Source organism: Oryzias latipes, chromosome 13 (assembly GCF_053564925.1).
Source record: "Oryzias latipes strain Hd-rR chromosome 13, Olatipes_Hd-rR_3.1".
NCBI lineage: Eukaryota > Metazoa > Chordata > Actinopteri > Beloniformes > Adrianichthyidae > Oryzias > Oryzias latipes.
The window spans coordinates 25,493,682-25,506,431 of NC_136249.1; the positions used below are offsets into that span (position 1 = coordinate 25,493,682).

The 12,750-nt window shown below is 35.5% G+C and overlaps 2 protein-coding genes across 4 annotated transcripts; one reads left to right on the forward strand and one right to left on the reverse strand.

Annotated features, from left to right (window-relative positions):
* The first annotated feature begins 1,615 nt into the window (after positions 1-1,615).
* Positions 1,616-4,233, forward strand: gmfg (glia maturation factor, gamma). Its single transcript, XM_004075336.4, has 7 exons — positions 1,616-1,726; positions 2,148-2,244; positions 2,349-2,398; positions 2,613-2,662; positions 3,039-3,121; positions 3,582-3,655; positions 4,058-4,233. Exons 1-7 carry the CDS (start codon positions 1,724-1,726, stop codon positions 4,127-4,129), a joined length of 429 nt encoding a protein of 142 aa, XP_004075384.1. The 5' UTR covers positions 1,616-1,723; the 3' UTR covers positions 4,130-4,233.
* Positions 4,234-4,381: 148 nt separating this feature from the next.
* paf1 (PAF1 homolog, Paf1/RNA polymerase II complex component) lies at positions 4,382-12,736 on the reverse strand. 3 transcript variants are annotated; one of them, XM_011482416.4, is made up of 17 exons: positions 12,580-12,736; positions 11,738-11,874; positions 11,526-11,573; positions 9,703-10,918; positions 9,205-9,234; positions 8,918-9,010; positions 7,573-7,694; positions 7,400-7,466; positions 7,227-7,328; positions 7,024-7,129; positions 6,496-6,564; positions 6,193-6,296; positions 6,009-6,125; positions 5,798-5,926; positions 5,516-5,621; positions 5,291-5,369; positions 4,382-5,152 (listed from the first exon to the last, which is right to left on the reverse strand). In XM_011482416.4, the coding sequence occupies exons 4-17, from the start codon at positions 9,747-9,749 to the stop codon at positions 4,722-4,724; spliced, it is 1,602 nt and encodes a 533-aa protein (XP_011480718.1). In that variant the 5' UTR covers positions 9,750-10,918; positions 11,526-11,573; positions 11,738-11,874; positions 12,580-12,736; the 3' UTR covers positions 4,382-4,721. The 3 variants fall into 3 exon arrangements, with proteins under 3 accessions (XP_011480718.1, XP_004075383.1, XP_078785524.1); XM_004075335.5 differs by having other exon boundaries at positions 9,205-9,237; XM_078929398.1 differs by having other exon boundaries at positions 9,205-9,237; positions 11,738-11,902; positions 12,580-12,721.
* Positions 12,737-12,750: the final 14 nt, after the last annotated feature.

Genomic DNA, 12,750 nt, shown 5'->3' on the forward strand with positions numbered 1-12,750 from the left:
AAAAATGTGAATTACAATTTTATACCTATTATTGAGACTATTAAACATAAAATTTAATGGCTGCCAGGGACTTCTCAGTACTAATATTAAGCAAAGCAGAAGGGACGTCTGGAGCTTCTCATGTTTTTTGTCACTAGATGTCACCAAAACTCAACTTCGAGACGATTTTATTCAATTATTTGTGGAAAATTAAATTAAATGTAAGATTTTTTAAGATTCCAAACAGTTTATGAAATATTTTCCCAAATCATCCCTTTGATAAAATTTCTTACTGAAAGATCTGTTCTTTCTTCCTATCAAATTTTCATCAACGCATTTTGTTTTGCTTAATCTTTTTTTGAAACACAACTTTTCTCCTCACAATTGTATTTTGTGGAACAACTCTTATAATTTACCATCTGTCCATCTATCCGTCCATTTTCTTCACCCTCTTGAATGGTGCTCTTAAATTTTCTTAAAAAAATACCTTATATCTTGGTATGTTACTAACATTGCTGATGTAAATCAATTACTTAATGAAAAAGGAGAATGGTACCCATACGATCATTTCTTAAGTAGCCTAAAAACAACATTGTTGTATTTCAAAAAATTATTTGAACTGGTTATTGGATCAATTCCACATAGTTTACATTTATTAGCAAAAATTTAAAATCTGAAGATCCCAGTTTAGCACAAGATATGTTTTCAAATAGGTGAATAATTGATAAGAAGATACAAACGGGTCTATTAGAACTCCAATAGATAACAATTCATCCCTATGTAAACATAGATGGCCTTAGTTGGAAAAAAGAGTCAGTGGATAACATACTTTTTATTACCTTGCATATATTATTCCCACTAGAACAAAAATAAAACATTTATTCAAAATTATTCATAGATATCATCCAGTTAAAGATTATATAATGTTTCCTGATGTTTGTAGCAGATGCTCTTTCCGTCAGGGAGGTGGAGAAAGCATCAAGCAGCTTTTTGTGAATAGTGCTTTTGTCTTCATAATTTGTATTGATCCACAAATGTATATTACAGACATGTTTGAGAAAAATATTGTGTTGTCTAAACATAAGAAAGTCTCTTTAATGACTCAATTTAATAAACCCAAACAAAATGGTAATAAATCTAAATGTAATAATAATAAACTCAGTCCTAATTCGTTTTAAATATATTTATTTCATATTTTAACTGTCTATTTCTTTGGACCCAAAAAGTAGCTTTACAGATCAAGTGACTAACAATGATGCTAAAACTGTCCCTGAACATCTGGGTAAATAAATCAAGCGCACCTTTGCCTGTAAAGAAATCTGGCTTCAGATTTCCTGTTTGAATAGGTCTCTGAAATGATGATTCTTCCAAGGCCTGGCTTTTTAGAATGCATTTGTTGCTCATTCACATTTATCTTTAGTTTTATTCAATCAAAATTCTTATTAACGTGGCCAAGAGATGCCTTTGAAAAAATTTAAAATAAAGCTTAATCTAGTCCAGTTTAAAACTACTTGTTTTTTTTCTTTTTCTTAAAATGCAATATGCTTAAATACGGCTTTGTTCATCACACAGCTGCACTTTAATTAAAAAAAAAAAAAAAAAAAAAAAAAGGAAACAAGCCCTCTTCTGTTTTGAACCTGCCCTCACCGGGTCCTGTAAAAGGGGATGTCTTCTTAGTCTAAAAGCAGTTTGTTGCAAGGCGGTTTCGTTTTGAAGACAAGAGGCAGTGACAGATTCTTCGAAGATGGTAGGTGAAGCAGAGACAAGACAATGCATTTCTTTCCACTTTAAGCTGATTTGCTTTCCCCAAAGCCTACTTGTATATCCAAACATATATTTAATAACATAGACTTATTCTGGGTTTTCATAAGTCAACCAACCCCCATATCTCTCAAACAGGAAACAGCATTTTTGCACTCTGCTCCAGTGCATTTCCTGCCCCCAGTATGTCACAATAGCATTTTTTAACTTTAACGCTTAAAGAAAACACACAAAAAAGAACTATCTAGGTTTAAAAAGATATTGTTAATGTCTTCTATTGTCAGCCCCTTTATTTCCATTTCTGGAGGATGTTTTGATCTTAGCATAAAAAGTTAAAAGAAATAAATAATGTTTAATTTACCGTCACACAGTTTGACCTTTTTCTCGTGCATATTTGACATTTCCAGTCGAGCTCCTTGGTTGTTTGTGAAGTGGATGAAAGTCTGAAAGAAAAACTGAAGAAGTTTAGATTTCGAAAAGAAACCAACAATGCTGCTATACTGAGTAAGTGTGAGAAATACTTGCATGTTTTTACTGTCAGTTAACAACTCAGCTTAAACCCAAACACCATCAAAAGTGTAATATTGAAATGATTGTCCTTTTTACAGTGAAAATAGACATGAAAAAACAACTTGTTATCCTGGAAGAGGAGTACGAGGTGAGATTTGTTATTTATGTTTACTACAGTATTACAACATTATCATTTTTTGTCCAATCATGCATACTGAGCTTACAGATCACTACTGTAAAGATCACTTTAGGGATATGAGCAAAATGCAGTGATATGTGAGAGCTTTGGCCAGGGTTACTGTGTGAGTGTGTGAAGGTACACATGTATATGAAAACACCTGACGCTCAGATCTGTCTTCCAGGACATTTCCATGGAGGAGTTGAGAAATGAGCTTCCAGAGCGCCAACCCAGATATCCTTACTGGCAGACGTCAATTCGTTTACTGTAGATGTTTTTCACAGGGTCCTGGAACGTAGGGTCTTTTTCAAACTACCTGTAGAAAAAAAGTAGTTCACTTGAAGTTTATTTCAGTAAGTGTACTTGAGTATACGTATAGCAATTAAATCATAGTACATGTAGTGTAAGAAGTATACTAAAGGAATACTTTTCATTTACAATATATCTATATTGACTATAAAGAGTAAGAACGTATTTATTTAACCTTAAACTCTTATTCTGTCAGGCTGTTAATCTTTGTTCTAGTACACTAAACAAATATTAGTCTAGTATTCAAATATTAAATTGTAAGACTTGTAATAAAAGTTGTATTTCCTTGACCACCGTGAACATTTATTGTCTACAGCTACAAATATGTCCATGCTGATGGAAGGGTGTCTTATCCCCTCTGTTTCATATTTTCCAGTCCAATGGGTAAGCAATCTCTTTTAACAAAACAGGAGGTTTAATATCAAAATCACAGCTTCTGTTGGCAAAGAATACATTTACAATCAAATAATTTCTAGCTCTAGTTTCCAAGCCCACATTTTGACAGAATCAAAAAATATATATAAATAAAAAAAACAGTTTAAAAACTCTGAATGTAAAAATTGTCTAAGTATGTTTAGTTCTTGCAAAATATATTTAGCAGTTTTCCAGATTCTTGAATTTTCCAAAATTCTGCAACAGTTTCTGTTTGCACTGATGCTTATACCATTGTCCCCCCCCCCCCCCCCCGACTGAACTGCAAGACTTTTTAGGATTTTTCTTATCTGCAAAGTTATATCTGCCTAATAAACACCACGTAACACATTTACGGCTGTGTTTGCCTCTTGTTTTATATGAAATTATTCATCAATGACTAATCAGCAGAAATTGTCCATGCTGTCACCAGGTTGTAAGCCAGAGCAGCAGATGATGTATGCAGGCAGCAAGAATCGACTCGTGCAATCTGCAGACCTCACAAAGGTAAACAATGATTTCCAATGCGGCTGCATGTTAAGAGAGCTCTCTCATATTATGGTGGGATTCAAACTGACAACTTAAATTGACTATTAAATAAAAACCTTTTCAGCTTCTTGCTAAAAATCACATTTTTTATGAAGTAAAACTTTTTACGATTACTTTCATTTTTTAATTTTTTAAGCTTAAAAGAGCCAAAAATTCTTATTAATTCTCTTATTGTTACAAAGTCTTTTTTTTTCAGATTTCAGCTTTTATTCTTTTAGTCCAAGAAACATTCATGTGCTAAACAAATTGACTCTTGCAATATCAAGTATAATTGCAAGAACTATAACATGTAATTCCTATTTTCACTTGGTTTGACGTGCAGTTGCATGAACCTAACTTGTGACTGTTTTGCTCTGGAAGGTCTTTGAAACCAGAAATGTCGATGACTTGACAGAAGAGTGGCTGAAGAACCAGCTGGCGTTTTTTCGCTGAATCTGCATCGTCTGGCAGCATCATTGTCAACCGCAACTACCACTTTTATTTGTTGCATAATTAAAATCAGTGATTAAACCACTTTGTTTTCCATCACCTTTAAAGTGTTTAACTTCATATTTTCTTCTTTTTTTGTCGTCAAGTTCTTGTAAATCTAAAACCAAATGAACTAAAACCAAATGTCATTGATGTCATGAGCTGTTCTGCTCGATTGTGTTGTATTTTCCAAAAAAAAGAAAAAATAATCAAGACTTTTGGAAAATGTCACCAGTAATTTATTATCAGTTTCAATGCCTGAGTTGAAATCAGTTTGTCAAAATCAAATTGAACAAATTTATGCTGCATTGAAGGTCAAGCAACAAAGGATTTGCGTACAAACAGATAATGAATGAATGTAACCCAAGTGAAATCTCAGGGATAAAAAAGTGGATTCAAGAAAAAATCTTATGTAAAGATGCGAGGAGCTACACTAATGGAGCTCCAGCGCCAAATTCTGCGACTGTGCTCGGTGACAGAGGAAGGACACATGCATATAAGCTCCATCAGCCCAAACACACAGAGAACAAAGGGTTTGCTCTTCAGCCTGCAGGTTTTAATCACTGTCACTGGCATCACTGGAGTCGGAGGCTCTTTCGCTTCCGCTACCACTCTGAGCCTGCGCCTCGGAGTGGTCACTGCTGTGGTTGCTGGGCGCTGGAGAGGCACTGCGACTCCTGGTGCCCCTTCGGTTCTGCCCTTCCTCCTCGCTATCGCTGCCTTCGTCCCCGCTGCTTCTGGCCGAATTCTTGGGCTCGTTGTCATCGCTGTCGTCGTCGCTGCCGAAGATCTCCTCCTCGTCTCGCATCTCCCTGGTCCTCTCTTCGCCGCTTTCGCTGGCACTGCCACTGGACTTCCTCCGCCTTTTCCGTCTGGCTTCGTTGTCCTCGTCCTCCTCTGCGCTCTGTTCCCGCTCTTCGTCTTCCCTCTCAGATTCACTGCCGGAGTTCTCTGCCTCACTGCCACTTCCTTTCTCTTTTTCATCACCTAAAAGAAAAAAACACAAAACAATGAAAAAAATGACTGACATTGCAACTGAAGTAATTCCTACAGTTCAAAATAAAGCAGTTGTTACAAAAAATACTACAGAATCCTTTGCATGATTAAAAAAAAAAGAAACTTTACCAGAGTCCTGCATGTCTTTGTCCAGGTCTTCCTCTTCATCTTCAGGTTCATGGTTCTCAAGCTGAGCTTTACGTGCCTCCTGATGATGAAGACGACATCATTCATAAGAGATTTGTGTCATGCAACATAAAAATCCTGATCCTTTGTCAATAAACTGCTGTTCTGAAAGATGTGTGTGTGTAAACAAACAAACAAACAAACAAACAAACGGAGCAAGGACCTTACCTGAGCTTCAAGCTCTTTCTCATTCATATCTCTGTGCTTACAAACAAGCACAGCATTTGTTGTGGACTGTGCTCCAGCCTTGGCTCTTCTCTTACTCAACCGCACCCTAAAGGTCAAAGTTAAAGTTAAGAAAAAACAAGTACTGAACTGTTTATCGAACCTCTAACCTGTTGGGAAAACAAAGATCCTGCCCTACTTTTTCTCTACATCAGCCAAGTGATACAAGTTTTACATTTAACTAAAAATATATGGAAAGGAATTTGTTGAGATTTTTCTACTCGCCTGGTCTCCAGCTCGTTGTAATAAACACCATCTCCATCTCTGAAGATGAAGAAGTAGTTCTCCTCATAACCTTTGCTGGCTTTGTTTTTGACATTCCAGTTGTATTCTCGCGCGATCTTGTAGTCGTAACTGAAACGAAAAAAGTCTCAAGATTGATCTTGTTTTGGAACAACATCTAGATGTTTTTTAACAATGCCGTTCTTCCACTTACACATCATCCGCCATGTATTCCACTCCCTCCTCGGAGTCTCTCTTACGCTTGCGAAGTGTTTCCTCGTGGGGCAGGAAGTAGGCTACAAACTGATTCCCCTCCTCGTCCATCATTCCTCTATCATAAAACAATTGTTTGTTTATGTTTCATAAAGAGACCATCAGGATAAAAACTCTGAATGTACCTAATCATCGCCTGGGACATCATCTCCACTCCTGCTGGTGCAGATATGTCTTTAGGAGCTGGATCAGAATCGAAGATGACCTGAGCGCATGGGTTGATCCACATCTGAGGAAAGCCACAATGCATACAAATCATTAAAAGAACATAAACATGGACAGACCATTTCTTATTTTTTTCCCTATATATACACATATCTTATTTAATTAGTTGTTCTAGTTTCTCCTTTTGCAGCAAGTGATTTTAAATGTTCAAAAGAGATTACCAAAATATTAACTGTTGCATTTCATCTTGTGGTAAAACTCACTTTAAAGTCAGGGAAAACTGGCAATATCTCCACAGGAGTAACTCTCGGTTTACTGTAGTGCTGTGCGATCTGTGGCAGAAAGGAAAAAAAAAAAAAAAAAAAAACATCTTTAGATTTACCAAGATATTTATATATATATATATATATATATATATATATATATATATATATATATATATATATATATATATATATATATATATATATATATATATATATATATATATATATATATATATATACACACACACACACACACACACACATATATACACACACCAGCGTGACCTTTACCAAATTTTCTAGCATTCCCTTGCAATTTCTACAATGCTGTTACACATCAGAACTGAATTTCTGCATGTACTGTAACTGAAAAAAAGATTTGATCCAAGTCTCTAAAACTTAAGCTACACAATCAATTTTAATAAGCTAAACAAGACCATACTGGTGTGTATTCATTTGCATTTCTTGATATTTTTCAATTTCAGGTTTGGAGGCCATGCACGTGTTGGTAAGAAGTCTGCATACCGATTTCTGTGCATCCTCGAATGTTTTCTCGATAGCGGAAATCTGGCTGTCTCTGTCCTTGTAGATCTCTTCTTCTGTGAACTGCTGTTTGACAGACACACCAATTCTACACACAACAAAACACAACTGACTTCAGTCAACAGCAACAAAGAAAAACTGCAGGATGTCCCGCTATATCCTTCTATGAATCTATGATAACTTACTTAACTTCCACCTTCTCGTTAGAAACACCATATCTGTTAAACTCTGTGGAGATGTACTCTGTCTTTCTCATCCATGGCACCACTTTGGCGTGCTGTTGTGACCTTATTTAAAAAAAGAAAAGTAGATTTATATGATCATATGTCCAACTAAGCCAAATGTTTGATAATCATACCTCTTTGAGCTGGAAGGAGCCTGAATATCTTCTTCCAACAGTTTTTCATCAGCAGGGTCCAACAGTACTGAACATTTAAAACAATAAAGCATGGGCTCAGCGTGCACAGACATTGGATATGCCAAATATGTCCACTAAACGAATGCGACACAAGTCGACAGATGGAGACTTACTGGTTGGGTCTATGCGGTAAGTGTCTGGGTTGATGAGGTCAATAGTTACTCCAAGGTCAGGTTCAGTCAAGAGCTCATGTTTGTGCTGCTTCTCTAGAGAGGTGGCTTTATACTGAACAAATCTGTCACACACAAAAAAACCCATTATCAATCTGTATACAGTTACACTTGGTTGATTTTCAACTTTATAATCTCTAGCCCTCCTAGAAGAGTCTTGTAATTGTTGACCTTGATGACAAATCTTTGTTTAAATGTTTTTATTTTCCTAACTGGGTAAGAGATTGTGCAACTCCTGTGATTTCTGCCCATTTTTGGTCCACCTCTATATTTGCAACTATAAAAACAACTCAACAAAAACTTGATATAAACAAAGTATATCAATATTGTCATTTTAGCTTCAAGGCACAACACAGGAACAACAAAAACCAAGAAAATGAACAGATATAGACATTAAAACCACACAATGAAATGTTTATATGCATCCACAAGGGATGCCTCAACTCCTGGTTTCACACCAGACCACATGTTGCACCAGTGAACAGAATTGTAGGGAAGGTTAACCGCTACGTGTTTACGTAGAAAGCCTCAAACACATGCTAAATTTAAGAAGGATTTATAATTTTATTACATTACACCACCCCAACTGAAAGTTTTTTCTTCATTGTTACTTGCTTATTAGCAAATAAAAAGAATGATTTCTCTGCATTTGTAATTTTTTGTTGTTGCAACAAAATATTGACCTAAAAATTGAAGTTTGAACCGAATCGTGGAGAAAGTGAATTGTCGCATCCCGAACACAAACCAACATTTCCTGGGACTGGCAATATAAATACATCAAATCCGTGTACCAATTCTTTATAGCCACTGTTGTATTTTTTCTTTTTTCTTTTTAATTTACAAATTTTATGTGCAGTTTAAATCACTAACTATTTGAAACCAGTTTTTTATAACCATAATTGGTTTCAGAATGGAAATTTGACAAATAAATAAATTACATTAAATGCTACTAAATTGCAAGCTCTATGGCTTAACCCATAAGACCCAGACCCATTTTTCCTGATATACCACTTGGACAACAGAAGATTTCTTATGTTCTTAAGTTACACTGATGTCCCCATTGTTTTTGGGGGGTTAAACCAAATATACTAAAGTGATACCCAACTGCACTTTTCCATAGTCGTCCCAGTGTGCAAAACACAACAAACCAAACGCTAATCAATTTGTAGATAAATAAGCACGTGGATTAAGGTAGAGATGTCCTCAAATTAGGAGAAAATCATTTTTTTTCACATACATTGTAATATCGTAGCCCCTGTTGAGGACTAATAAAAACACAAATAGTTACCTGTGCTGATCAAATGGATAAGTGATGAATTTCGGATCAAAGGGGATGTCAGGCAAGGTGTTGCAATACTTGACTCGACAAACTATTCCTGACCTATAATGAAGAATGTAAAAAAGAAAACAGGTCAGAGAGAAAACTATTAAGCTAGAAGTTGTAAACAAATCCTACAAACTAAACTGTAATGATATATATATATATATATATATATATATATATATATATATATATATATATATATATATATATATATATATATAAAGAAAATGAAAAAAGCAGACTCTACTCACCTCTCTGGTACAGTTCTGTGAGAGGATGGCCTGCTGCAAAAGAAAAACAGCTTAGTTAGTCAAAATCTCACCTGCTCCCCAAATTTTTAGTCTTTTCTGATTACTAAGTCAAGTAAAAACAGCGCCATGTTTTACATGTAACTGTTGCATTTCACCATATTTTCTCTTCTAGTAAAATTCAGTCTTAGCAAATAAATTGGTTTGTATGTCTTGTCCACTATTACAATCATGTAAGACCAAAAAACAAACAAACAAACAAAAAACCTTAAGCAATACTTGTAGTATTGATAAGGGTAGACCAGAGTGGTTTTGAGCTAATATTTGCTACACATGACATGGTATTTAGCTAACGCTAATGTACAATCAAACTGAAAACTGAGTTGTATAATAGATACTTAGAACCATACAAACTTTACCATTGTGTGGCTGATGTTAGAACGAATAAAGAAAAAGTGCACAAACACGAAAGCAGCGTCACTTTAGGTTGTTTTGATATACCTGTGGCCATCGTCCCGCTGCGCCTGTGTCTGAATCGTCGGAGCCATGTTTGTGACGCGGTGCTTAATTAATACAACTAAAAAGAAAACGACTGTATCTACAAACAATTCAAACGAATCCACCGGACGTGAAGTTCAAGTCTTAGGTCTGCAAAACCATCCGCTCTTGCATCAATTTCATCAACCCGTAATCCACATTAAAAGCAGAATGTGATGGTGTCTCGTTAGTTTTTACTACATTGAAGAGGCATGGACTCTAAGCAGAGCGCCCCCTGCAGGCCTGGAGGAGAAAGTGCGATTCTTTGACATTTCAAACAAATCACTCTGTATTGATAGAGCACTTTATGTACAATCAAATATAAACAGCTGAAGACATGATAAAAAGAAAAAAAGGTTAACCTCTTTTCTGGTTCTCTTTAGCATTTCAGCAGCTAAATACTGAAAATGAACACATAAATTAACATTTATTCTGAAAAATGAACATAGGGACAACCATTCTGAGAAAACCTAATTTTCATTCTTTCTACACGTTCTATGTAAAGTCTTGAGAATTTATTGCAGACATTCTAACATAACCCACGCGTTAAAAAATGGGGGACACTCAACACAAAACTTAATATCACAAGCAAGTGAAAAACAACTCAAATTTAATATGGATTAACAGTTCAGTTTATTTTGATCCATTTTGCAAATATATCACAGTGCTACATCAGATTTAACATTACAAAAAAAAAAAAAATCAGATATTTATGAAAAATAGCTCATTGGCTTCATGGTGACATTTGGCTGTAAATATTAACAGCTCTGTTTGCAAAAAAGGCAGTTTATGTGCCAAATTAAACTGATTTTATAATGGAGCAAAAAAAAAAGATGAAATAGATCCTGTCCTTTCATTTTGAGCAGAAACATTTCTTTTGCATAACATTCTGCTTCTCCAAAATGATAATTGTAAATGGGAAAAAAGTGGAAGCAAAACACAAATCACAGAAACTTTAAAAAAAACTAAACATGAAGAAAATTCTGATTCCACATTGAAAAAAATTGCACCTATTTAGTCATTTGTGCATTCCTCAGTTAAACAGAATCAGCAGTTGTCTTTTATTATATTTCTTTCAGTCACAACTGTACAGTCACATACTAAATGAAAATAGATGTCTTGATTGTTTGATTGATCTTCGACTCAGGTGCGGATCTCTGGCTCTCCGTGGTTGTTAGCTCTGTGACAAAGGGACACAAATTTGAAGGCATTCAGACGCAGACAGTTACATTTTCAAAGTTAGATGTAACAGGGATTGACACCAACAGACTGAACAAGGTGATCAGGAAGGCGGGTTCTGTCATTGGCTGCAAACAGGAAACTTTTGAAGCAGTGATGGAGAGGAGGTCACTAAACAAGACCTTATCCATCATGGACAACCCAGATCCTTTCCACCCTGTTCTGGACAAACAGTGGAGCTCCTTCTCTAGAAGGCTCAGGCAGCTCCGCTCCAAAACTGCCCGGTACCAGAAATCCTTCCTGCCCAATACTATAACCCTGTTCAATAACTCACAATGCAGAAGATAACCTTTGCACATTTTTTTTTCTTGTCTTTATTTTGCCCATTTCTTTTGCACATCTCTTTACCTGCACTGTTTTGTAAATAGCTCTTTAAATTATACCACATTTTCCCTGTTCTTGTTTTTTTATTTATATTATTCTTAGTCTTTTTTCCTTTCAGTTGTTATGGTAACGAACAAATTCCCCTCGTGTGGGATCAATAAAGTATTTCTGATTCTGATTGATTGATTTAATTGATTGATTGTTTGAATGCTGTATGCACTTACCTGTTAAACATTGCAAATGTTGTCTGTCCAGGATCATCCAAAAGTACCCTGTTATGACCAAATGGAGAAAAAATAAGATATCTAACAACACACGTTTATATTGTTAAAAGGGAGTGCCATTAAATGTTTTGGGCTTTGTAGCTTTGCTGTTTTGCTTTCTCTTCTTTCTGGCCATTTTGTAATAAATGTAATACATGAAAAGCACATCCTACCCATCTCCCCGGTGGTAAAAGGCCCAGTTCTGGTAAAATGTGGACAGAAAGAGCCACACGCTTATTGTCTCAAGCCAGAAGATAACAAACAGGAACCAAAGCGATGATAAAAGTACTTCACACAGCATTATGTAGCTCTGCAAGGACAATACCACAAACAAAAAACTACAAATTACTATTGTTAATAATTCATAAAACAATAAAGTCTGATGCTTATTTTGCCACAGCTATAGGAATTACAGTGAAATGGGAAATAAATCTGGAGATATAACATGAATAGATAGAGCAGGGATAAACATACTGAAGACAAAGTGAGATGATAAACAACAAAATAAACTGGAAGAATAAACAAAAAGCTGGAGTAAATAATCAAATCAAAGTTATTTTATCCTCTTTTTCACTGTAACTTTAAATATTCTGCAGCTTTATTTTGAAATGTCCTGTCCTGATTGTTTTTAGACCATAATAAAATACCAATGCATGCATTTCATATTTTAATTTTCTTTTATAAACAACAGAATATAAAGTCTACCATAGTGTGATGTAGCACAATTCTTTACAGTCTAGTTAACTAACTGAGCTAAAATCTGGGCGCTAGCATGCTAGCTTGTTGACGAGTCGCGCTGCATCACATCAGTACAGTCACTCTGAAAACCAATTATTAGAAGTAATTTCAGCTCAGTAATCTAAACACCTGCGTGTTATTACTTCCTTACTACGTGTAAACTAAAATATCAGCCTAAAACGAGATAGAACTCAACAGAAGCTTTCTTATCTGAAGTTGTTAGTCACATTGTGTGCATCACTAAAAAACAAAACCTTCTACAGTTTTGAATACTCACTCGGGTCGAACGATCTTGAAGCTACATAACTTTCTTTAGGAAAACACACACGAAAGAAAAAAAAAAAGAGAAGAAAATCACGGTTCACTTTTATTTACAGTGTACGCCAAACAACGCTTCAACTCATGGCGTGATTGGCTCCGCCCATTGACTTTATGGGTCCGCCCTCGC